This window comes from Dermochelys coriacea, chromosome 11 (assembly GCF_009764565.3).
Source record: "Dermochelys coriacea isolate rDerCor1 chromosome 11, rDerCor1.pri.v4, whole genome shotgun sequence".
Classification (NCBI taxonomy): Eukaryota; Metazoa; Chordata; order Testudines; family Dermochelyidae; genus Dermochelys; species Dermochelys coriacea.
In genome coordinates, this window is record NC_050078.2 from 14,957,723 (window position 1) to 14,984,336 (window position 26,614).

Genomic DNA, 26,614 nt, shown 5'->3' on the forward strand with positions numbered 1-26,614 from the left:
TGTTAATATTACTTTCACTCCAGAGGCCCCAAAACATGTGTCTGTTTTTTACTGTATTTATTTAAGGATTCAATAAACAGAAATGTTTTAAGGCCCAATCCCATCTGAATGAAATTAAAGTGTTACCACTGACTTTAATGGGATCAGGATCCAGCCTTTATGCTGCAGTTCAACAGTCCATCCCTGTTCAGCAAAGCACTTAAGGGGTTTAACCTTCGGCAAGTACTTAAGTGCTTTGCTGAACTGGGGCCTTAATGTCTACGTATAAACTTTTACCTTATATTCGGGGGTGTTCAAATGTGATATTTTGATGTTCAGTAAAAATTCTATCATACTGTCAGCATCTGTAGGAAACTGTTTGCATTGCTCTGGGGATGATAAAAATAATTTATGGACCTCAATATTTTTTGCAATAAGGAATGAAATCAGCTTTTGGCAATATTAGGTAGTTAGTGAAGCTTTTCTGCTTCATTTATGGATTTACTTGAGCTACATATTCTTTGACCTGGATTTTAGATTTATTGGCAGATACAAAAGTCACAGTAAATAACCTAAAATGCAATTGATGCTCTGTATATTTTGTGCATGGGCTGATTGACAGATTAAGAAGAGCCGCTCCTTCACAAGTGATTGAAACTGGATGTGCTGCTTGTTATAAATATGTCTAGCAGCATGTCATGCACATTTTTAAAGCAAAGATTCTAATATTACAGCAAGATTAAAAGCATATTCAAAACATGATATGTATAGATACGAACTTGAAAAGAAAATATGTAGTTATGCATGCTACGATAAGGGAAATCAAATCTTGAGAGTGACGCTGAAGCTCTTGCAAGCAGTCCCATTGGCCTGGGACTTCACGCAGGAGTAATGCTGCAGAATCAGCCCCCTCAGACTTCAGGGCATAAACTGAAGGGTCTACTACAGAAGGGTCAAGAAGGATTTTTTCTGTCCACTCTAGGCATTTACACTATTTTCATCACCATAATATCTGAGAGCCTGATCATAGCCCATTGAAGTCAATGGGAGTCTTTTCATTGACTTCAATGGGCTTTTGAAAGGTTCTCTGTACCTGATCTCCATAGTATCTGACAGGTTTCAGAGTAGCAGCCGTGTTAGTCTGTATTCGCAAAAAGAAAAGGAGTACTTGTGGCACCTTAGAGACTAACAAATTTATTTGAGCATAAGCTTTCATGAGCTACAGCTCACTTCATTGGAAGCTCACGAAAGCTTATGCTCAAATAAATTTGTTAGTCTCTAAGGTGCCACAAGTACTCCTTTTCTTTTTTCATAGTATCTGAGTCTCTCAGCTGCAATACTGCATAATTAGCTAGGTACATTAGGGGGATAGGATAGTGTTCACTTTCCTCTGAATTATTAAGTACTGGCCATGAACATACATGGGATGCTGAACTTGATGGGCAGTGTTCTGATCTGAAATGGTGTTTTACACATATCACTGTGCAGAAAGCCTGCTTGATTGCATTAGTGTGTTAGTTACAAATTGGTACAATTTAGATAGATAGATAGATAGATTTCCTTAGATGGAGATAACATATATATATATATATATATATATATATATATATATATATATATTCTACCAATTTATAACTAATATGCTAAGGAAATCAAGCAGGCATTCAGCATAGTGATCAATCAAACAAACTACATTAAAGTGAAGACAATCTGACTTTCAATTTTCCCTTCACCCTGTTCTTCATCTCAGGCAAGGAATATCAAAGGTGAAGCTAAATTTCTGTGTTGACATCTCGATCCTTTTCCCCTCTGGAAGTTTGAAAAAAATTCCCATCAGATGTGAGATGAAGTTAAAGTGTCAGTTTGGATTTTAAAAGATTAAGAGTAATCTCATGGCTCTTGTTGTTTTAAATCAAGATGTTAATACCTCTTTCATGCAGCTTTTGTGTTTTACCTCTATTCTTATTTGGCATTTTAAAAAAGTTTATAAGCATCCCAGGCCAATAAACATATTTTTAAATGCTCTGATAGTAAAAATTATTTGAAAAAATGAATTGAAAATGCACTGACTTGAAATTAAGCTTCATCCTCACATGGTCAGATATGGGTTTAAAATGGAAATATTGACAGACCATTAACAGTATTCCAGTCAGAAATGTTCTGACGTTGCATTAGCAGCATAATATGATTTTGACTTTCCATTAAGCAATACTTGCTGATACTAAAACATGCCTAGTTCATCCCAGTAATGATCAATACACTGAACACATACTTTTTACTTTATGAATATGCATCAAGATCTATTCAGGGCAGACAGCAGTACAACTTAGAAGGGGAAATAAATTTGCTTTTTATTTTCATCCATTTGCTTAACTTCGGCGCCATCTATTGCTGACACAGAGAAATGATTCCTCAGAATCTTAGAATAAGCGTACGCAGGATATTACAGAATTATTTTTAAGCTTCCCATATTTAAAGTCATTGTAAGAGATGGGATGGAATCTCTCTCTCCATATGCATTTGTCCCAAGGCGCACTTTGCAACTGCTACCATTATTAGATATTTTTAAAATAGCTCCAGAGACACTAAGAAATTGGTCCAACTCCCATTGAAATCAGTGGTAAAAGGCCCACTGATTTCAATGGCAACAAGACTGGGCCCTTAATAGAGATTATTGATGTATTACATGCAGTCCTGTACATGTTAACTCCTAACCCAATCACATCCTCACCAATCCACCAGTGATGCCAACCTTAATAACCCACTGTTCCCTTCACCCACCCCTTTCTCTGTGCTTTCTCCCCTGGTTCTCCTATATGGAATGCCCTCCCTGGGCCTGTTAACTGAACCACTTCCCTTGCTTCTTTCAAATCCCTCTTCTTCCATCTGACCTAGCAACACTGAAAGGCAAGAGGAAGAGGTGGGAGTGGGAGGAGAAGGAAAGTAACTGGGGTTTAAGGAAATTAACACAACCATGAAGATGTGCACACACTTGTGGAGTAGCCATGTGATCTTATGCCTAATCCTTGTGCTTTTTCTCCTCTTGCCAGACATGGCCCTGATTCAGGAAAGCATTTAAACATCTGTGTAAATCCATCTTCTATTTACGACACCACTTGAGCCCATGCTTAACTTTAAGCATGTTTTTATATTCCAGTGAAATCAAGGAGATTTACGCAGGTGCTTCAACTTATGCACGTACTAAAGTACTGTTCTGAATTCATTCCCTTATTTCATTTGTTCATGGTCCTTGCTTGTTGACTTTGGTTGTACGTTCTGTGGGCCATGGTCTGCTGCTGAGAAAACTGTTTGCTTTTTGTGTTGCAGTAGCAGCACATAGACTCTCCAGCCATGGACTCTATTGTGCTAAGCATTGTACAAACACAGAACAAACAAAGAAAAAACACTGCCCCAAAGAGTTGACAGTCTCAGTGAGACTATGTGTCTACTGTTTTTTGGGGCATTCAAGCAAATTTTGTTATCTTGAAAAATAAAAAATATATTATTATTTCCATTGCCTCAGACAAGTAGAAGGATATGCAATAAGGACAACAGCTTAGGTTAAATGAGAAACCTTGCTGCAGCTAAACAGAAATTCAAACAATCTAGTTTGCAACCAAGAATATGAAAGAGGTTCTAATGGTTAAAAAATATTCTGTCACCTTCAACTGCAGTTAGAGACAGGAAAGAGGCTATAAAAGTGACCCTTCTGCTTCATGTGTACGTTCACCAGTCTCATCTGATGGTTTATATATTCTTTGACAACATTAAGGGCCTGATCCAAAGCCCATTGAAGTCAATAGAACTGCTTCCGTTGAGTTCAGTAGGCTTTGGATCATGCCCAAAGAACTATTGTTGATGTGCTAGCTAAGACAATGCTATAAGACTAATCAAATTCCAATCTTGGGGGATTAATCTGATGGCCTGCAAGCTGCTGAAGGTTTCCCATCCCCTCTTCCTTAAATGATAGCATTACACAATTATTTACAGTCATTATGGATATTTTCGTCTTCCTCTGAAGCACCAGGTGTGGGATGCTACAGAAGCAAATTACTAGACTAAATGAACCAAACTGAGCTCATGTGATAACTCCTACTATCTGCTTAGTTTACTGAGAAATTTTAGACTCTGAAAAGATTAATAGTCAATAAAGCTGCAAAAAAGCAAGATATACTCTATCCTGCCTCATGCACCAGCAACAAAATTACCAGCCCATTCCTGATCTCAGAATCTTTATCACCATTGATGGTAAGTGATGAGCTATGAGGTGGAAAGAACATAGCTTGATTTTCAGATACTGTGTTGAGCCAGAGTGCTAGTAGAAAAAATTGTTTTGCCTTGTAAATGGTTAAAATTTTATATGGAAGTTAGTGAAGACACCGAAATATGGAGCACCATAATGTCATTTTTCCTAGTAGAGTGACCTTTTAAGAGCAAGCTGCCATTTATGGGAAATTACAACATGATTTTGGTTCCTCCTTTGCCCTAAGTTATGTTCTGATTGGCTAGCTTCAGGAGGTTTATTCCATATCATACTCTTGTTTGGATCCCCTAAAAACACTTCTACACCATGATACAGGTAATTTACAGAACCAAATACATATCTTAGATATATTAAATGAGAAAGGTTAGGCCTAGAGGTGCAAGCATAAGTCTTTTCCATCTCTCTCCCCATCCCATCCCCACCTTCTTATTTTCTTTATTTTTTAATTTGGTTTACAATTTAGAATTGTAGCTCCAGTCCCAATTCCTCCAGGACACTAGGCACGTCATTTAATTTCTTCTTTGCCCCAGAGTCTCTTGTGTGTGCATGTCTGGAAATCCACCTCTTCTGGGGTATCTGCCCAGCATTTATGCAGGCAGTCTACACAGCAGTGACCTGCTTAGTTCCAGTCTGGTACCTGACCCCAGAAGTTCTGCCTCTGCTGAAAAGTTCATGGGTAGCTTCTGCTTCCCTTCCTGGCATAACAGTGATGGGTCACTACAAAAAGTAATTTTCCCTCTCATGATACTCACACCGTCTTATCAACTGTTAGAAATAGCCAACGTCCACCTTGATTGCATTGGCCTCATTAGCACTACAAAAGTAATTTTCCCTCTCTTGATATTCGCCCCTTCTTGTCAACTGTTGAGAATAGGCCATTTCCATCTTAATTGAGTTGGCCTTGTTAGCACTGACCCCCCACTTGGTAAGGCAACTCCCATCTTTTCATGTGCTATATACATTATACATATATATATATATATATATATATATATACACTGCTTACTGTATTTTTCACTCCATGCATCTGATAAAGTGGGTTTTAGCCCACAAAAGCTTATGCCCAAATAAATTTGTTAGTCTCTAAGGTGCCACAAGGACTCCTTGTTGTTTTTATCCCTACCTACTTATGCCTGTACTGGCCTCTTCATTTTAGAGCCTTCTAGTCATAGATTCATAGATACTAAGGTCAGAAGGGACCATTCTGATCATCTAGTCCGACCTCCTGCACAACGCAGGCCACAGAATCTCACCCACCCACTCCTATGAAAAACCTTACCTATGTCTGAGCTATTGAAGTCCTCAAATCGTGGTTTAAAGACTTCAAGGAGCAGAGAATCCTCCCTCAAGTGACCCGTGCCCCATGCTACAGAGAAAGGCGAAAAACCTCCAGGGCCTCTTCCAATCTGCCCTGGAGGAAAATTCCTTCCCGACCCCAAATATGGCGATCAGCTAAACCTTGAGCATATGGGCAAGATTCACCAGCCAGATACTACAGAAAATTCTTTCCTGGGTAACTCAGATCCCATCCATCTAATATCCCATCTCAGGGGATTAGGCCTATTTACCCTGAATATTTAAAGATCAATTAATTACCAAAATCACATTATCCCATCATACCATCTCCTCCATAAACTTATCGGGAAAAATCTTAAAGCCAGATAGATCTTTTGCCCCCCACTGCTTCCCTTGGAAGGCTATTCCAAAACTTCACTCCTCTGATGGTTAGAAACCTTCGTCTGATTTCAAGTCTAAACTTCCTGGTGGCCAGTTTATACCCATTTGTTCTTGTGTCTACATTGGTGCTGAGCTTAAATAATTCCTCTCCCACTCCTGTATTTATCCCTCTGATATATTTATAGAGAGCAATCATATCTCCCCTCAACCTTTTTTTAGTTAGGCTAAACAAGCCAAGCTCCTTAAGTCTCCTTTCATAAGACAAGTATTCCATTCCTTGGATCATCCTAGTAGCCCTTCTCTGTATCTGCTCCAGTCTGAATTCATCCTTTTTAAACATGGGAGACCAGAACTGCACACAGTATTCCAGGCGAGGTCTCACAGTGCCTTGTATAATGGTATTAAAACCTCCTTATCCCTACTAGAAATGCCTCTCCTGATGCATCCCAAAACCGCATTAGCTTTTTTCACAGCCATATCACATTGGCAGCTCATAGTCATCCTATGATGAACCAATACTCCAAGGTCCTTCTCCTCTTCCATTATTTCTAATTGATGCGTCCCCAGCTTATAACTAAAATTCTTGTTATTAATCCCTAAATGCATAACCTTACACTTCTCGCTATTAAATTTCATCCTATTACTATTACTCCAGTTTACAAGGTCATCCAGATCCTCCTGTATAATATCCCGATCCTTCTCTGAATTGGCAATACCTCCCAGCTTTGTATCATCTGCAAACTTTATTAGCACACTCCCACTTTTTGTGCCAAGGTCAGTAATAAAAAGATTAAATAAGATTGGTCCCAAAACTGATCCCTGAGGAACTCCACTGGTAACTTCCCTCCAGCCTGACAGTTCGCCTTTCAGTAGGACCCGTTGTAGTCTCCCCTTTAACCAATTCCTTATCCACCTTTTGATGTTCATATTGATCCCCATCTTTTCCAATTTAACTAATAATTCCCCATGTGGCACGGTATCAAACGCCTTATTGAAATCTAGGTAAATTAGATCCACTGTGATTCCTTTATCTAAAAGATCTGTTACTTTCTCAAAGAAGGAGATCAGGTTGGTTTGGCACGATCTACCTTTTGTAAAACTATGTTGTATTTTGTTCCATTTTACCATTGACTTCAATGTCCTTAACTAATTTCTCCTTCAAAATTTTTTCCAGGACCTTGCATACTACAGATGTCAAGCTAACTGGCCTGTAGTTACCCGGATCACTTTTTTTTCCTTTCTTAAAAATAGGAACTATATTAGCAATTCTCCAATCAACTCCTGAGTTTACAGATTCATTAAAAATTCTTGCTAATGGGCTTGCAATTTCAGGTGCCAATTCCTTTAATATTCTTGGATGAAGATTATTTGGGCCCCCCGATTTAGTCCCATTAAGCTGTTTGAGTTTCGCTTCTACCTCAGATATAGTAATATCTACCTCTATATCCTCATTCCCATTTGTCATGCTACCATTATCCTTAAGAGCCTCTTTAGCCTTATTAAAGACTGAGGCAAAGTATTTGTTTAGATATTGGGCCATGCCTAGATTATCTTTAACCTCCACTCCATCTTCAGTGTTTAGCGGCCCCACTTCTTCTTTCTTAGTTTTCTTCTTATTTATATGGCTATAGAACCTTTTACTATTGGTTTTAATTCCCTTTGCAAGGTCCAACTCTACTCGACTTTTAGCCTGTCTCACTTTATCCCTACATGTTCTGACCTCAATAAGGTAGCTTTCCTTGCTGATCCCTCCCATCTTCCACTCCTTGTATGCTTTCTGCTTCTTCTTAATCACCTCTCTAAGATCCTTGCTCATCCAGCTTGGTTTACAACTCCTGCCTATGAATTTTTTCCCCTTTCTTGGGATACAGGCTTCCGATAGCTTCTGCAGCTTTGATTTAAAGTAATCCTAGGCCTCCTCTACCTTTAGATCCATAAATTCTTCAGTCCAATCCTCTTCCCTAACTAATTTCCTTAATTTTTGAAAGTCAGCCCTTTTGAAATCAAAAACTCTAGTTGCAGATTTATTTTTGTTAATCCTTCCATTCAGTTTGAAGTGAATTAGCTCATGATCACTTGAACCAAGATTATCCCCTACAACCATTTCTTCTATGAGTCCTCTTCATTTGCCCCACTGCTGCAGGCAGATGCTATCTTTCTCTCTTGCACACAGCACAGGACTCTTCTCTCTGAACAACTGAGATCTTTGACTTTTTGATCTCAGCACAGCTGCATCAGTTTTCCCCCACTACACATACCTCCATGCCTTCTCAGGCTGTCTTCTAGCTTTTAGGTTTGCTCTTCTCCCTCATGTCCCTAAAGTGGTTCCTGGGCCGGATTCTCAGCCCTCCTGACACACCCCGTGGATACTTCGGCAGTGGAAAGAGGACCTGATGCAGAGGACGAAGTCATGGATGAAGAAGTGGAGTTAGATGATGATGTGGAGCTCCCAGTGGGGTCGCCCAGTAGCACAGGCAGCCAGGAACTGTTCACCACTCTGGAGGTGTTTAGCCAGTCTCAGCAGTTGCTCTCCGGCAAGCAAGAAGCAGGAGATGAGACTCCTGGTAGGTGGCTGTGGTTTGTGTAGTGTGGAGGTGGGTTCAGGGTACAGAAATGTACAAGGTTGACTGTGTTTCTGTGAGCTGGACATTCCCATGTGCAGTTAATCAGTACGTGGAACAGGATGTTGATACACGCCGAGATCTCTCGGGAACCCTCCAGAGAGATCTCCAGGAAAGTTTCTGGAGGTACTCAGCAATCCTCTGCCAAAAGTTCCTTGGCAGAGCCGCTTTGTTCCTTCCCCCATTGTTGGAAACTTTCCCATGCCATTCGGCAGTCACTTGTGCAGGGACCAAAGCAGCACACAGGTGAGCAGCATAGGGACCAGGGCAGAAGCCACAAGTATGTAGGAGTGGGCAAACTTTTTGGCATGAGGGCTACATGAGGGAAAATTATATGCAGGGCCATGAATATAGGGCTGGGGCAGGGGGTTGGGGTGTGGGAGGGAGTGCAGGGTGTGAGAGTGGATGCAGTGTGCAAGAAGGGGCTCAGGGCAGGGAGTTGGGGTGCAGGAGAGGTGCTGTGGGGTCTCAAGAAGGGAGCTAGGGGGCTCAGGCCAGGGGGATGGGGTGCAGAGTGCAGGAGAGGGCTCAGAGCATGGATTGGGGTGCAGGAAAGGATGCAGAGTGTGGGAGGGGGCTCAGGCCAGGGCAAAGGGTTGGGTGTAGGAGGGGTGCGGCAGGGGGCTCAATGCAGAGGGTTATGGGGCTCAGGCCAGAGGGTTGAGTGCAAGAGGGGTGCAGGAGGGGGTGTGGAGTGTGGGAGGGGACTCAGGGCAGGGTGTTGGGGTGCAGAAAGGGTGCAGGGTGCAGGAGAGGTTTGGGGTGCCAGCTCTGCATGTTGCTGCTTACCTTGAGCGGCTCCAGGGTGGCAGTGGCATGCAGTGGGGCTAAGGCAGGCTCCCTGCCTTCCCTGTCCTTGTGCTGCTCCTGGAAGTGGCCAGCATGTCTGAGAGTGGCTCCTGGGGGTGGGGTGGGGCAGGCTGCCCTTGCCTGTGGGTACCACCCCTGAAGCTCCCATTGGCCGCAATTCCCCATTCCCGGGTGCTGTGCCTGTAGGCAAGGGCAGCACATGCAGCCCTCTGTCCCCTCTCCCCCTTGGGCCGCAGATACATAGTGCCAGCTGCTTCCGGAAGCGGTGCAGGGCCAGGGTAGGCAGGAAGCCTGCCTTAGCTCCGCTGCGCCACAGGGATGGCAATCCTGTGGGCCAGATTGAAAGCCCTGATCGGCCGGATCCAGCCCGCAGGCAGTAGTTTTCCCTCCCCTGCTGTAGTAGATGTGCTCTTGCTTCCCTGCTTACCCTCAAGAGTAAGATATCTGCTATAATGACCCCTGCCTGTGGAAAAGTGTGGGAGAATTTTAGAATTTTTTTCCTAGTCAACTGCAACATAGCCCTTACAGAGTGCTCTTTTCCTCATGTAGAGTGCCCCCTCCTTCATCCAACACTCAGCCAACCCATGCTTTGTGTGTTCACAGAGATGTATGCTTACCAACAGTCAGTGAGAAAGTGATTGTTATGTTATCAGAGGTGTATTTTACTGAAATGTTTCAGTGCAGTGCGTGAACTTAACCATCACGCTTCGGTGCGCTGTTCCTTGTTCTTTGGCAGATGTGGCCTTAAGGAACATCCCCCACACACCGGCTGAACATCTTTGCCAGATAAGAAAGCTCCCAAGACGGAACAGAGAAGACATGTTCCGGGAGGTACTTCACTTGTCCAATGCAGAGAAAAGGGAATGCAAGGCGTAGAGGGAAGCCAAAAGGCAGGATAGAAAAGAAAATCATGAGTCTGTTAAGGATGGTACTGAGTGGATGACTGAAGTCATGGAGGAGCAAACGCAGATGCTGAAGTCCTTAATAATGCTGCAGACTGAGCAGATGTGTGCCCGCCCTCCTCTGCAGCATATTCAGAACTCTTTTACATGCTCCCCCAAACTCACACAGTCCTTTCCACTTTCCGGGACTTCTCAGTTTCTCCTTCACTCCACCCCCTTGGAAAACTTTCAGAATGATAGCTGGACCTATATACAGCTCTGAAAGTCTGCCCTTCCCTGGTACCTCCTTTCCCACCAAGCATCTTCATGTGTGTGTATGTTGTTTCTTGTGCAATAAAAGCAAAGTTTGTGAACGGTAACTCATCTTTATTTGTTTCCTACAAATTGAGATAGCAGGCACTACCAATACATACACAGGCAGTTTAATCATTTGCTAACTGGAATGTAAGGTCACAAATTTCACCATTGCTTCCTAGGAAACCTACATGTAATGTAACATTGCAGCACCAACCACAGAGATATACATTAGTGGTTCTCAAAGTGTTGCATCAAAGCCTCCCTGATTTGAGTAGCAGCTTCTAGGTCCCTCTGATAGCCCTGGTATCTGGCTACTCAAAATCAGCAGCCAAGCGGTCTGCCGCAACACTCCATCCCTGAGCAAACCTTTCACTCTTAGCTTCACAAAGATTACACAATGTATAATACACGGCTATGACCATGGGAATATTATCCTCACTGAGATCTAACCTGCCATAAAGGCATCACTAGTGTGCCTTTAATCTGCCAAAGGCAAGTTCCACTGTCATCCGGCACCTGCTTAGCCTGTTGCTGAACTGCTTCTTACTGCTTTCCAGGTGTCCCATGTAAGGTTTCATGAGCCATGCCTATAAGGGGTATGCCAGGTCTCCCAGGATCAGTATGGGCATTTCAACATCTTGCACTGTAATCTTCTGGTCTGGAAAGAAAGTCCCCACTTGTAGCTTTCTATACAGGTTGGTGTTCCTGAAGATGCATGCGTCATGCACCTTCCTGGACCACCCCGCATTGATGTCAGTGAAATGCCCACGATGATCCACAAGCACCTGCAACACCATGGAGAAGTACCCCTTCCAACTGATGTGCGCTGTCGAAAGGTGGTCTGGTGCCAAAATTCGAACATGTGTGACATCTATTGCCCCTCCACAGTTAGGGAAACCCATTTCTGCAAAGCTGTCCACTATTTCATGCACATTTCACAGAGATACCATCCTTTGTAGCAGGATGCGATTAATTGCCCTGCACACTTGCATTAATACAGCCCCAAAGGTTGACTTCCCAACTCCAAATTGATTTGCAACTGACCGGTAGCAGTCTGGAGTCGCCAACTTCCACACAGCGATTACCACATACTTCTCCACTGATAGGGCAGCTCTCATTCTGGTGTCCTTGCGCCGGAGTGCTGAGCGAGCTCCGCACACAGTTCCAGGAAGGTGGCTTTCTGCATCTCAACGTTCTGTAGTTACTGCTGATTATCCCAGACCTGCATGACAATACGATCCCACCATTCAGTGCTTGTTTCCCAAGCCCAAAAGCAACAGGTCCACCATCTGCAGCTGTTCTGTGAATGCCCAAAGCAATCTAAAGTTGCCCCTATCCATATCACACAATGTCGCAACTGGGAGTTTTCTTCAGTTAGGAACTTCGTGATTAACTGCACTGCCATCCGCGATCTCTTCATGACAGTTATCAGAGCATAGGAGAGCAGTGCGGAATCCATCCCTTCACAAAAAGATGGCGGGGTGAACAGCAAACAAGGGTCATTGAAAAATGCTGCAAAAGAAAGCCAGAAGTCCAAGGAATGCTGGGACAAAATCAATGCATCATGGGACATTGAGCCCGGTCCCAAGATGCACCGCAATCTGCTCCGCCTTCCCACAAGATCTAGCAGCAGGAGGTGTTGAGCTGGACTGTGGGATAGGTATCCACAGTGCATTGCTCACACTGTCGATGATAATGCCCCAACTGTAGATGCGCTCTGCCAACAGACAGAGTGAATGTGAACATGCAATACTGATTTTTATTATAGCGCTTTTTGACTGTCGACATAACATTGTTGACAAAACTCTGTAGTGTAGACAAGGCCTTGGTGATACAGTGTTGCTAACTCTTGTGATTTTAATCACCAGTCTTGCAATATTTGGGTAGTTCTTACAGTCCCAGCTCTTGAAGTCAAGAGATCAGGTGAGAATCTAAGCTTTCATTAAAAGAAACATTGCCCTAGTGATTGTGGAGCAAAGCTTGAAACAGTGATCTGAGTGTGCTCCCCAGGCTCAAAAGTCAGAAGCAAAAAAAAAAAAAAATAAAAAGTTTTTTTTTTTAAACTCATGTTAAAGCCAATTACATTATTATTGTCTCATTGAGTGATTTGTGATTTTTGTATTATTGGGAATGGTAACACTTGAGAATCCAAGTCTAAGAGATCTGAGGTTTTCTTCTTTAATGAACTGAATACAGCCTTACAGATTTATTTGAGCATAAGCTTTCGTGGCTAAAAACCCCACTTCTTCAGATGCATGGAGTGAAAATTACAGATGCAGACATAAATATACTGACACATGAAGCCTTTAAGGTGCCACTGGACTCCTTGTTGTTTTTGTGGATACAGACTAACACGGCTACCCCCCGATATTTGAATACAGCCTGAAACTTAGTCACATTCAAACAGTCAATTCAGTTCTAAATCAGCGGGATAAGGAAAAATAACAGGCAACACTGGCTGTTGTTATTGGACACACAGCAAAATCCTCCATGACTGAACAAGGTACTCAGCACAAAAAAAAAAAAAAAACCAGGAGGCCTCTGGCTGGATCAGTGGCAGAGCGGATTGAATTCCAGACCTCTACTGCCTGAGTTAAAAGGCAGTAAAGGATCTGTTAGCTTACAGTTGTAGCTGCCTCACAAATCTCTATGTTGTCCAGCCACCAAAAGGGGACTGTAAATGAGCATGCCTGTTCTGCAGCACCCCCTTCTGGCCCTTGCATGGTTCTGACACACCCAGCTTCAGTTTCCTTTCATCCCAGAGCTCCTCAACAAGTCCACCAAGTCCTGTGTCACATGCCAATGCCCATTATATGGGGAAAAGATCATTAACTTAGAGTGTGCTCAAAATACAGTGTTTTTCATTCCAGTCTCCCACTAAGTGCAACCCTTCCTTTTCTGAAGGTCTGACCCTTTTGCAGCTTCAAATAAAGATTCTTTCTCAGGTGTTCCACTGAACACTATCCCTCTTTTCTGAGGCCTAATTTCCTTTCACAGCCCCTCTTCTGAGATCTGGCTTCAGTTTCCCCACCTAACACACTAGCTCAGCCCTCCCTGGTGTGAAGGATCAGGGGCTTAAACCCAAGTCTGTGGGTCCCCAGATCACAGCCACCACCTGGCAGCTCACAGGTACCAGCATGGAGTGGGGGTTGGGGGAACCTAGCTCATCCTATACTCCACCCACAAAACTCCTGATTAAAGGAAACATCCATCATCTCTGATTGGCTCACTATTTAAATCAGAATGAGACATAGGAAGTGGTATGAGCAACTATGTGAATCTTTGGCTGGTTGCTACATCAGACCCTGCTTCTTGCCTGACTTGATCCTGATTCCTGCCCTCCTGCCTTGTTCCAGATCCTTGTTTCTACTCTTCACTCCGGCTCTGACGCTTGGCTTGATTCCTAGCTCTGACTCTGACCAGTAGGCCTGATCACTACTGCTCTGACCATTAGGTTAGACCACCTACTTCACAGTCTATAACACCTTAATCTCTTTCCTTTCAGAGTTCTCCAAGTACTCAGGCCCCTCAAGCCTGTGCTCTCTGAATCCCCAAAGCAGGCCTCCAGAAGCCTTCCCCAACTGCTTCCCTCAGGAATCCTATCAGGAGCTTGCACCTCTCTTACCTCCAGCAGCACTCCAGTGCAGGTTCTGAAAGAAAGCTCTCCACTTCTCTCTCTTTCCTAGTTCCTCTTCCCTGACTTATAACGTCCAGGTACATTCTCTTTCAACCAGTCAGCAGTAGCCAATTAGTCACTGGTGCCTTCCCTTTCAGCCAGTTAGGTAGCAAACAAAAGAGGTGCAAAAACTGAGAGGGACGAGGTGTGGAGCATGCTTTCAGAAGCCTTAAAAGAGCAACACTCAGATATGGAAACTACAGAACCGGAACCACCAAAAAAGAAAATCAACCTTCTGCTAGTGGCATCTGACTCAGATGATGAAAATGAACATGCGTCGATCCGCTCTGCTTTGGATCATTGTTGAGCAGAACCCGTCATCAGCATGGACACGTCCTCTGGAATGGTGGTTGAAGCATGAAGGGACATATGAATCTTTAGCACATCTGGAACATAAATATCTTGTGGTGCTGGCTACAACAGTGCCATGTGAACGCCTGTTCTAACTTTCAGGTGACATTGTAAACAAGAAGCATGCAGCATTAACTCCTGCAAATTGTAACCAAACTTGTTTGTCTGAGTGATTGGCTGAAGTAGTATCGAGTGGACTTGTAGGCTCTAAAATTTTACCTTGTTTTATTTTTGAATGCAGAGTTTTTTAAAATAATTCTACATTTGTAAGTTCAACTTTCATGATAAAGAGATTGCACTATAGTGCTTGTATTAGGTAAACTAAAAATACTATTTCTTTTGTTTCTTTAAAGTGCAAATACCTGTAATCAAAAATAAATATAAAGTGAGCACTGTACACTTTGTATTGTTTTGTAATTGAAATCAATATATTTGAAAATGTAGAAAACATCCAAAAATATTTAAATAAATGGTATTCTATTATTGTTTAACAGTGCGATTAATTGTGCTATTAATTTTTTTAATCGCGCAATTAATCACGATTAATTTTTTTGATTGCTTGACAACCCTAATATTTATATTTAAGAAGCACACCTATTCAGTCCTCTCAGTGCATTGCATAATGTCAAGCCGCACACTTGTATCACAAACATCTTAACATAAAAACTTTTGGTGCCACAAGTACTCCTTTTCTTTTTGTGAATACAGACTAACACGGCTGCTACTCTGAAACCTAACATAAAAACTGACTCCTGAAAAGTCTCACCCCCAACAGAACCCATGTAATTCCTGAAAGCAACAGCATATTGTCACATATGGCTGCGGTCACCAGATAGCACTGGTTATTTCTGTAGCTCATGAAACCTTATGCTCAAATAAATTTGTTTGTCTCTAAGGTGCCACAAGTCCCCCTTTTCTTTTTGCGGATACAGAGTAACACAGCTGCTACTCTGAAACCTAGCAAGAGTTGGCGGTCGCACTCTAAGGCCACCAAATAATTTGTCCTGAGAACCCCTGATCTAATAGGTGCAGTGGGTTTGCTAGCATGGCGCTTATATTTCGGGGGGGGGGGGGGAAATTAGGGGCACGCTTTTAAACTCCTACTGATAGTTTATTAACTAACAAGCCTACATCACTCGCAAAGAATACCATTGCACAGCACTAGCAGCAACGGTGAGACACCCTTAGAGGTTCGGGAAACTTTTGCAATAGAAAAAGTTGTGTTCACAAAAGATGCATTTGCAGGGCTTACGCACGTGCCCACAAACGCTTCTAAACAGCCTCGCGACCGCCAACGAAACGCAGAGCGGAAGGAAATCCCGGATTGCCTGGGGGGCTAATGCACGCAAAGGGGGCTGAGCACAAACGTTCTGGCAGGGAGGTTGCCCTGGCCCTCCCTCCAATGGACCCCCGGCCTGCTGTCAGCGCGCCCAGCGGGGCCCCTCAGCGCCCCGGGCCAAGGGCAGAGCTGGAGGCGGCTGCCCGCCACGCCCGTCCACGGCGCTCAGCGTTCCAAGCGGTCACATGACCCGCCCGTCTCTCACACACCCCCCCCCCCCCCTCCCCCCTTCAGCGTCCGCAGCGAATGGCGCGGCCCGGACGTGCTTGCGCGCGCGAACGCGCGGGGAGGTAGCGGAGCCGGGCGGGCGCGCGCGCGCGCGCGCGGGGGGGGGGGACACACTCCCGTGACCGTTGGTGGGCGGAGGAAGCGCGGGCGACAGCGGCAGCCGCGCGGCGCAGGCAGGCTGGACAGCGGGGGCGATGGGCGCCCCCAAGGGACTCGGGTACCAGGCTGCGCAGGAGGTACGGCCCCGCCTGCCCGTCCGGGGACAGCGAGCTGCCCCTTGCACGGACTCCCTGCCCCGGCTCCCCGGGCCGCCCCCGTGCTTCGCCGCTTCCCTGGCCTCCCTGCAGCCGGGGTGCAACGAGGCGCCCGGCCCGGCCCCGCGCCGTGCGCCCGGGTCCTTACCGGTCAACAGGCGCAGGGCTCCCGCCCGGCGGCCTCCCTGCCCTGGGAGCCCCCGCCCGCCGCTGTGGGCCGGTCCCCGCCTCCTGGGGCGGCTTCTGCCTCTCCCCTATCCCGGTGGCTACCAGGCCTGGCGGCTTCCCCGGCGTGGCCTGCCCGCCGTCCGGCCCAGACCCTGGGGCGCTCGGGGCTGGGGCTGCGTCTGCGCTGCGGGCTCCCTGCGGGACTGGGCTTGTCCAGGTCAGAGGAGCGAAGGCCCGAGGGTTGCGGTTGTCGCCCTGGCCGCAGCCCTGTGCTCATCTCAGCCGTGTTGTGGGCGTGAGTGTTGAGTCCCTTCCGAGGGTGAAAGCTCCCACGGCAACGTAAAATAGGGGGAGACTTCCAGATGGTAAAGCGGTTGGACCCTTACGTGTCTACCAAGCTTAAACCAGCTAGAGAGCTGGCAGATTGTCTGTCTGTCTCACTGCACAGGCAGCAACTTCCCAGCCTTGCTTCCTTTCCCCCTGCATTGACTCTTGGGCTGACCGAGACAGGATGTTTCTCCCGCCTGAGCGTAAGGCCTGGAGCCAGGAACTTGTGAATTCTCTTCCTAGCTCTACAACCCGACTCTTCTCTAGGGGTTCGGAATGTCATGGGAATTCTCCTTTCCCCAAATTTCTTACCTGGAGAATGGGGGTAACGACACTTATTACTCAGGAGCGTTGTGTGAGTTAATTAGTTAATGTTTGCGCAGTGCTTTGGAAATAATAAATAAAAAAGCTTCATATAAGCGCTCCATATTAGTGCTTGCCATTGCCCTTTTCTGGGCTGTTGAAAATGGTTGGTTTGGTTTAAAGGAAACCGTGGAATCCCACAACAATTCATCTCTTACCATTTTCATACAAAGTTTGTGAACACATTACATTTCAGGTGAAGTATTGTATGAGCTCTACAAAGTTGACAGAAATCTGCAAAATCAAGGGTATGTTACCTGTGCTGTGGCCTTTGGTGCCCAGATTGTTTGGGTTTACTTTAAAAACAGATGGGACAGGGAGATCAGATGAAGAGCAGGAACTGACATGGATTCAATTAGAATGCAACAGCTGAATTGTTTATTTAAAAGAAAACACCACATTTAGAGAATAGGTGCAGATTGATTGAAATAAAAGGGCAAGAGCGACTGGGCAATAATACATAGGTTTTGTCAAACAGGACAAAACATTTCATGTTAAAGCCACCTAGAAACACATTAAGTACTTGCCTAATGTTTTTTCCATGTGTGCAATTGTTGTAATTACTATAAAGATGTTATCAGATTGCAAATGGAAGGGAAGTGTGTGAGAGAAAATCTCTGTATTAACATACATGTAGTCTATATTAAGGAAAAAATTGGGAAAGTTTGTTTTGAGTCCTAAAGTTGGGTGGTTGGAGGAGGTGAGTGGATACAATATTTTAAAATTAGGTTAATTTTTTTTGTTTGTTTGTTAGGTTGAAACCAGAGAAGATGAAGAACAAAACATCAAATTGATTGAAATTTTGGAATTGCTGGTGGCAGCTGGGTATTTCAGGGCAAGAATCAAAGGGTTATCACCCTTTGACAAGGTGAGACTATAATCCAGGATTACTGATTGGGCATAGTTTACTGTATTTACTAAACATGGTTTTCAAATTCAGTTTAATAGTTCCAGGTAGTAAGGAGAAGGGGAGATCAGCAGTTTATAAAGTTATTTTTATTATTTATATAGTTCCACTAATGTAGTGAAGATATGAGCAAAACTTAGTCCCTATCTCCGGGAACTACAGCACCCAATTCTGCAGTTACTCATCAGTGGTCCTATTGACTTCAATGGAACTATTCGCATACATAAAGCTAAGCACGTACATAACTATTTGCAGAATCAGGGCCTACAGTTCTGAAGTGGCTGGAACTAGAGTTCCATGGCTAAACAAACAAGGACCTGCATTTGTTTAATATGAAAATTTGTTGCGTTGTGGCATGATCATTGTAAAAGGCACTAGTCATACTGAAAATGAGGAGTAATGGGGACAAGTTGAAAGAAGGTTAAGGCAGTTATTAGCTGTGGAGTTTCATGAATGAATGGAACAACTTACTTAGTGAAGCTGTTTTTGGACTGTCACTGGAAATATTTTGGGAAGGGTTACGCAATTCTGTGGAAAGCCAGTTATATAGGGACCTTCATCCTCAAAGACGGGAAGTAAGTCAGTATATGCTTAAAGAGGTACCTTTGTTGGTTTAACATTTGACTTGATAAATCCCTGACCCTTGCTTTGAAAGTGCATCCCTTGTAGTTATGGCAGAGCCTTTGAAAATGGGCTCTTTCAGTTTTTTCCAATAGTTCGCTTGTACGTAGGATAGTCGTGTTGTCCTATAAACCTTTGCTTGTTAAAACTGCAAGCTATAATATTTATAGAGCCATAGTCAGTGATAGCACTTTACAAGCACAAATATAAGTATGCCTAAGGAAGACTATCTAAGGCCCTGATTCTATAACTGGATCTGTGGAAATGAACACTTCAGTGGTACTCACACACATCCAGTTGTGGGACTGGCGCCTTGTATCCAGATCCTGTGGTGGGATGACCTACATACATAAGTGTTTGTAGTGAAACTCTGTAGGCTGTTATGGTATAGAATATTTTATAGGACTTTTTGTTAATTGTTTAACAAACATTGTTATAATAAAATACCTCCCCCTTCTACCGACTGTCCCACTAGACAGTCAACTATGAGAAACAAACTAAACACTAATATACAAGGATTATTTCGTAACCATGCTGAGTGTGTATTATATTAGAGAGGCAGTGTAGTGTAGTGGAAAGGGTATTGGACTGAAAGTCAGGAAACCTGGGTTCTATTTAGATTCTGCCACTGACCTGCTGTGAGAGCTTGGGTAAGTCACTTCATCTCTCTGTGTCTGTTACCTCTTCTATTCTTTGTCTGTTATGTATTTAGGTTTTGCAGATTTGTACACATGGTTAACTTTAAGCGAGTGAGTAGACCCTTTGAAATCAATAAAAGAAAAGGAGTATTTGTGGCATCTTAGAGACTAACATTTATTTGAGCATAAGCTTTCGTGAGCTACAGCTCACTTCATCAGATGCATTCAGTGGTGCCACAAGTACTCCTTTTCTTTTTGAGGATACAGTCTAACACAGCTGCTGCTCTGAAACCTGTCATTTGAAATCAATGAGACTGCTCTGGTGTTTTGAAGTGAGCATGTTCACAAATGTTTGAAGAGTTGGGGCCTAAGATAGAGACTGCTTCAGGTGAGGGGCTTTCTGTCACTGTTTATATAATGCCTAGCATGTTGGGGGTTGTGTGCTACTTCTAATGCAAATAATAAAAGAATAACAGTGGAAAAACTTGGATTAGGTAAATGAGGACACATGTTCCAATTCTTGTTCGAGTTTTTACAGCTCATGAGTTCTAAAACAGCTACTTCATCACTTTTTTAAAAATCTTGATTCCATTCTTCAGGGTTGACACTGTACTTGGATTTTTGTCTACTTGCATGTCAGAGAACTCAGTGTCTCTCAAGAAAACTAGGAAATAAAGGTTAAAAAATAATCTGAAACATCGCAAATGGTGATTCTGAATTTCTCTTCTCTTCACTGTATTTTGATGAGATATTAGATGGCATTTGAATCGTGCTGTATTGGAGGTGGGGAAGGAAACTAAAAATGTGAAGCCGTATTGGTTGGATTTAAATAGTATTTGTTTGAAATTTTCCCCTTTTGAACATAAAGTGAAAATAACCATATTTTTGTTCATTTTTAGGTAGTTGGTGGCATGACCTGGTGCATCACTACTTGCAGCTTTGACATTGATGTTGATCTATTGTTTCAGGAAAACTCTACAATTGGTCAGAAAATGTAAGTTGATACAGTGTGAACCATGGTTTGGCGTCTCATATTGTAAAAAAATTGATACAAAACACCATCCTATTTATACATGTGAAACCTGTACAGGGGATCAGTTTTACTGAGAAATTTCCTGTTTTAGGAGACCACTTCCCAAAGACTCCCATGTATTTAGTATAATTCAATTCTTTGTCTCTTGGAAGACGATGCGTGCTAATTAGTTGTGTTTGCTGAAGACAAGTTTCATTGTAAATCGCCTTTGGTCCTCTTTTGTGGGCTCAGAATTGCAAGAATCAACCAATAAAATCTACAGCATGACATTGGCCTAAGCCCTTGTGAAAGGGAAGTCACTCACAAGTACCCCAAACTGTGGAGGAAGGGAGGATGGAGAGCATTCATGTGATAGGTGGAGCCCAAAGTGGCTTCTTCCTGCTGTTGCCACCTTCTGTAGACAGCATCTGATTGCCAGCCAGCCAATTCTTGCATCGTAGAAGGTTGCAAAATTAGTCAATGGCAGCTCTCCTTAGAAGGGCAATCTGACATTTTTAAAGTTCAGTATGTTTCTTGATAAACCTGGGGTATTGTAGATCACAATTAAATTCGCAGGAAGTAACTAAGGAAGGACAGTGCCAGGCAAATTGCCTTAAAAGCCAATTTTTCCACTTCAGATAAGTGGAATATAGTTTCGGCTACTGTATCTGCCTTTGTGTTCCCCTGTTGATTTTAAGTGATGTTTACAATCATGTTACTTTTAAAAAAAAACATGTTGTTTTTCTCCTCCGTTGCTTTGAGAGAGATCCATATCACCAGGAAAAATGAGCTATACACAAAGTACTCTTAAATGCACAAAAGAAACAGAAAATAGAGATGAATATATTTTTTTCTCTTATCTCTTATAAAAATCTTAGGTGTTCGTTTTAACCCTAGCAGGACAAAAAAATTCAGTTGTCTTTAAAAGAAAGTCATCCTTGATACTGTTGTTGTAATGAAAGCATTTTAGTTGATTTTTAAAAAAAAAAAAAATTAATTCAGAGAAGTTTGAATTTAAACATCCCCTTGGAGTATTTGGAACTCAAAAAATAAAGTACTGTGCTAGTCTACAGGAATCAAAGTGAAATTTTATAGTCTGTTTTAGTTGTTCTAGCTGAAGAAAATGCAAAAAGTAAACAGTGAGAAAATAGCCGAAATTGTTATAACAGAGTACTATTTGGATGTTTAATAATCTAAGGTGTTAGTAGTATAAATAAGGATATTTTGTTTTTTAAAATATATTGTTCATTTTTTTTAAACTGTTAGTGTCTCTCAACATTTCCATGCAGCTCTCAGGGTGATAATGGGGATTAATTGGCAAGTATTCTGTTGATGTCCAGTGCACATTTTGCCAGCTCTTAGACAATGTTCTAATAATAAAAATCTTGGGCCAGCTATTATAAATGTTATTGAAATAAGTATGGAAGCATAAATTAACAACACAGTTATGTATGTTACATGATTTTTTTGTCACTCTGTTGGACAAAAATACTTTAAATGGATTGCATGTACTCTTGGTTATACATAGAAAGAACACTTGCATCTCATTAATACATTGACAGTGGAAATTTACATCACAAGGTGAGCCATCTATAAGAGGAATTACAAAATTCTCATTCAACTATTTCTCTTCTAATCAACATTGGCTCTTCAGGCACTATCCCCAGTTTCTGGATCTTTTCTCTTCTCCATCCCACTCTCTTCCATCCTTCTGGGCAATTTTCCTTCAAAACATCAGCAGTTCTTTAGGATGATAGTCTCTGCCACTGATGTCAGTGTCTGGACACTCGTGATATATTTTCCCCCAAAGGGAGAAAAAAAAATATCAGTGACTCTTAAGTTGTCTGTAAAGATTGACTTCCTGAGCGTGAGCACCAATTCATTGTATGTCACCTTAATTCTTTGTGGTCAGGAAAGTACGCTTTATTCTGAAATCAGTGACAAAACAATTAATTCAGTGGGTGCAAGATTGAACCCCAATAGAGTTATCCCCCTGTTAAGCTTCCTTTCACTTTAACAGCACTTTTATGAGCTTCAGAAGGATGTAGTTTCTCAGCAAACAGGATTATCTATACTCCAGCAGATTAGACTTTGTACATGTAAGCAGCATTCTTGGTAGATATTTCACTTCCACAATATTCTAGCTATTTCACTGTTTTTGTAGGAGAGGGCTCTTAATTAGTAACAACAGCAGAGATCCACTCAGACAGTTTAAGTTCCAGATTTTTCATCCTGAAGTTGAACTTTCTTTGATAATGTATATAATTATGTTTTAAAGTTAGTCTTTCTAGCTTTGAGCAGTTAAATGTATGTGCGTGGTAACAGAAGCATATGTAAAAAGAAAAGGAGTACTTGTGGCACCTTAGAGACTAACAAATTTATTTGAGCATAAGCTTTCGTGAGCTACAGCTCACTTCATCTGTAGCTCATGAAAGCTTATGCTCAAATAAATCTTTTAGTCTCTAAGGTGCCACAAATACTCCTTTTCTTTTTGCGAATACAGACTAACACGGCTGCTACTCTGAAAGAAGCATATGTGTAAAATAGATATCCCTCACGATCATGCGTGCACTGCATCTGATCAGCCTATATAAATTTGATGATGAGTAATGGAAATTAAGAAACAAGCAATTGTCTTATTAATTTAAAAAAATACGACTTCACAGCTGTGCTCATTAAAAAAAAAAAAGTGTTTTTTTTTTTTTTTTCCCCAGATTGTGTTATCCAGTTTCAGTCAATAGAGGGCACATTCAAATTACTACGTAATTTGGAAATTAGTATCCTAGGACCGACATGGCTACAACAACATTGCCTATTTTGGAAATGTCATTATTTAAAAATGTAAACAATTTAATTGTATACGCTTTGATATTTTTCTTTTAAAATAGTGCCTTAACAGAGAAAATTGTGTCTGTCTTGCCAAAAATGAAGTGCCCCCATCGTCTGGAGCCACATCAGATCCAGGGACTGGATTTCATTCACATATTCCCTGTTGTACAGGTAATAGCTTTGCTGTGCATCACATTTTTATTTATTTATTTATTTTTAAACAAAGCAAAAGCCTTAAAACTTACATAGGAATGCTAATACCTGTGTGACTGCTGAACTTTATACCTTCTGCAAGTTTGTTCTGCTTTGGAATGAAATATAAGGTTAAAAACTTTTTTTAAGGGTAAATATTTTAAAAGACCTGGATGTCTTTATATAAAATGGGATTGTAAAACACACTCTGAACCACATGAAGAACAAAATTGTCTGGATTACCTACATCATTGGGCTGGATTCTGCATGCAATAGAGTCTGCCAGTTGGAAGAAATCTTGCTTTAGGACCTGCTAGTCTGTGGTTTTTTGAGCCCATGTAGGGTCCTGGTGAAGTCAGATATTCCTTGCAAAGTGTAATATTTATATGGAATAAATTATGAGGAAAATGGCTTAAAACAGAGGGTATAAATGAGATTAAAAGACACTCAGGGTTTTTTTGTTTTGTTTTTTGTTTGTTTTTTATTTTAAAGGGGTGGGGATCAAAGGGGTGTAAAGAGAAAAAAGAAAGGAAAAAATTAAAAATGGGGGGTGGGAAGAGTCAGCCTGCTTCTGCTCAGAAATTGTTTAAAGATGAACAGCAAAGGGAAAATAAGAAACTTGCATCAGCAACAGTGATTCCTCCCTTGGTCAGCAGAGGAATTCAGATAATGCAACAGGCTTTTAGTGGAATAATTTAGCGCAAGGGTTTAGTCCAACGCCCACTGTACTATGTGCAAAGGCTACTGTGGACTTGGATGGGCATTGGGTCAGGTCCTAACTGTTGTTGATGTTGGTGGGTATGGGAATTCAAGACCTGTTGTTGTTGTGATTTTTGCCTCTGGTTTTCCCAGATTCCAGTCTCACTGTACAAGATTTTATTTCCACCACCAACCACTTTAAAACAATATTTGCACAGACAATTGGCTAAGCTTGTCTCCATGAGAAAACAAACTGTCCTCTTAAAGTGAACAGAGCAACAAACCTATTTTTTTAAGTTCTATAAATGTATGTACAATAGCTCTGTATTTTAACTTTGATGCCTGCATTTCCAAAATGCTGAGCTGGGATGTAATCACTGGAAGGAATGAGTTCACAATGGAAAAACTAACCATCCCTAAGCAATGGGAAAGTCACCACTTATATTTCCTTGAGAAGACAGTGTATTTCAGAATTATGTGGCTACCAGGTGGTGTTCCTGATCAGTGTTTGACCAAGTTTAAGAAAGCTTTCTTAATAAGAAAATGTTTTTTTTTTTTTTTTTTTTTAACATCACATGCTGATTTTCAAGCTGGTGCATAGTCCAAAGGGTCCCTTATGGACTTCTTGCTGCTCTGAACATCTATGTCTGTCAATCACACACGGCCAGGATGCTGTACCCTTTTATCTCACATGGGAATCTAGCAGTGCTGGTTTGTGACTTTATCATCAGCGGGCTACTGATGAGGTCACATGACAACTACAGTTTTGGCGTGGCCTGCCACCTTGGTTAGACAAACTGAAGAACACATGACATAGGCACCTTACATATGATGGTGACACCCTATCCAATTCTCTCAATCAGATTCAAGTTCCTGATTCTTATCAGTGAACCCCTGAATGGGCCAGTCCCTAGCTATTTCAGAGGCATGATTTTAGGACTTCAGTAGCTCAGACATAGGTTAGGGGTTTGTTACAAGAGTGGGTGGGTGAGATTCTGTGGCCTGCGTTGTGCAAGAGGTCAGACTAGATGAGAGATGGGCAAACTACGGCCCGCAGGACCGTCCTGCCTGGCCCCTGAGCTCCTGGCCCGGGAGGCTAGCCCCCAGCCCCTCCCCTGCTGTTCCCCCTCCAATGCTCTGGGCGGCGGGGCTGTGAGCTCCTGGGGTAGTATTGCTGCAGAGCCCGGCCTGACCAGGTGCTCTGTGCTTCGCGGAGTGGCTGCTTGTCCTGGTGCAGCCGCGCCGCCAGCCACCGGTGCTCCAGGCAGCGCAGTAAGGAGGCAGGGAGCAGGAGGGTTGGATAGAGGGCAGGGGAGTTTGGGGTGGTGGTCGGGGGCGGGGAAGTCAGAGGGCAGGGAACAGGGTGGTTGAATGGGGGCAGGGGTCTGGGGGGGCAGTCAGGGGCAGAGAGTCCGGAGTGTTCAAGGAGAAGTAGTAGTTGGATGGGACAGGGGTTCTGGGGGGGCAGTCGGATGGGGTAGTGGGGGGGCAGTTAGGGGTGAGGGGCCTGGAAGCGGTCAGGGGACAGAGCAGGGGGTGGATGGGGTAGGAGTCCTCAGGGGGCCATCAGGGAACAGGGGGGTTGGATGGGACAGGAGTCCTGGGAGGGCTTCAGGGAGAGAGAAGTGGGGGGGTCGGATGGGGTGGGGGCCCAGCCATGCCTGGCTGTTTGGGGCAGCACAGCCTCCCCTAACAGGCCCTCCATACAATTTCAGAAACCTGATGTGGCTCAGGCCAAAAAGTTTTCCTGCCCCTGGACTAGATGATCATAACGGCCCCTTCTCACCTTAAAATCCGAGTCTATGAGCTTTCTTCCCCTCATTGTGTTATGACAACTATGATAGATGGGGATACAACACGCGACAGTCTCAAGGGCTCATAGCCAGGGAATTCTGTAGCTAAAGTCCTACCAATGGAGATCAGAATGAGTTCGAGTCTCTTCCTTGCTTAGGGGTCAGTGTTTTTCTTGAAGTCTCCCATTGAAAGGGATTGAAGCAAGAACCTGACAAGCAGAAATGATGTGTTCTCTGGAATAAGCGCGTCTATGTGTGCTTAGATGTTACTGTGAAGAGTGCATTAGAAATGCATAGATAAGGAAAAATAGATCTTGTTCTGGAAGGAGTTATTAGGATTGAAATATTTCAACTCCCCCACCAGTACTTGGTCAACTTGGTACCAACACTCCACTCATAGACCCATGGTTGTAGTATCACACTCAATACTGTTGTCCATACAGTTTTGCATTCCTTTGTTAACCCTCTACTTTCAGTTGTTTGATAACACGATTGCATCACCTTAAACTTGATCTGTTGTTCAGGCTGTCAGCTGAACCCAATGATTATCCTTTAAAGTGTTAAAATCTATTTCACTGATTTGTGTGCGTATTTAAATGTCAAAAATAGATTTTGTTGGTTCTGTGTTTTACTGGCATGTTGTCCTTAGTGAGCAGCTGTTGGGATG

The 26,614-nt window shown here is 43.0% G+C and overlaps 1 protein-coding gene across 5 annotated transcripts in view; it reads left to right on the plus strand.

The window, feature by feature from the left end:
- The first annotated feature begins 16,226 nt into the window (after window positions 1–16,226).
- The window catches only part of CCDC93 (coiled-coil domain containing 93), a 103,692-nt gene continuing 93,304 nt past the window's right edge, over window positions 16,227–26,614 (plus strand). For 3 of the 5 annotated variants that reach the window (XM_043505013.1, XM_038420925.2, XM_043505014.1), the window contains exons 1-4: window positions 16,227–16,380; window positions 18,011–18,124; window positions 20,322–20,416; window positions 23,323–23,434. In XM_043505013.1, coding sequence (XP_043360948.1) covers window positions 16,339–16,380; window positions 18,011–18,124; window positions 20,322–20,416; window positions 23,323–23,434 — 363 coding nt within the window. In that variant the 5' untranslated portion in view covers window positions 16,227–16,338. Of the gene's footprint in view, window positions 16,381–17,062; window positions 17,219–18,010; window positions 18,125–20,321; window positions 20,417–23,322; window positions 23,435–26,614 lie in introns of those variants that run through there. The other 2 variants (XM_043505011.1, XM_043505012.1) reach the window with 1 other exon arrangement.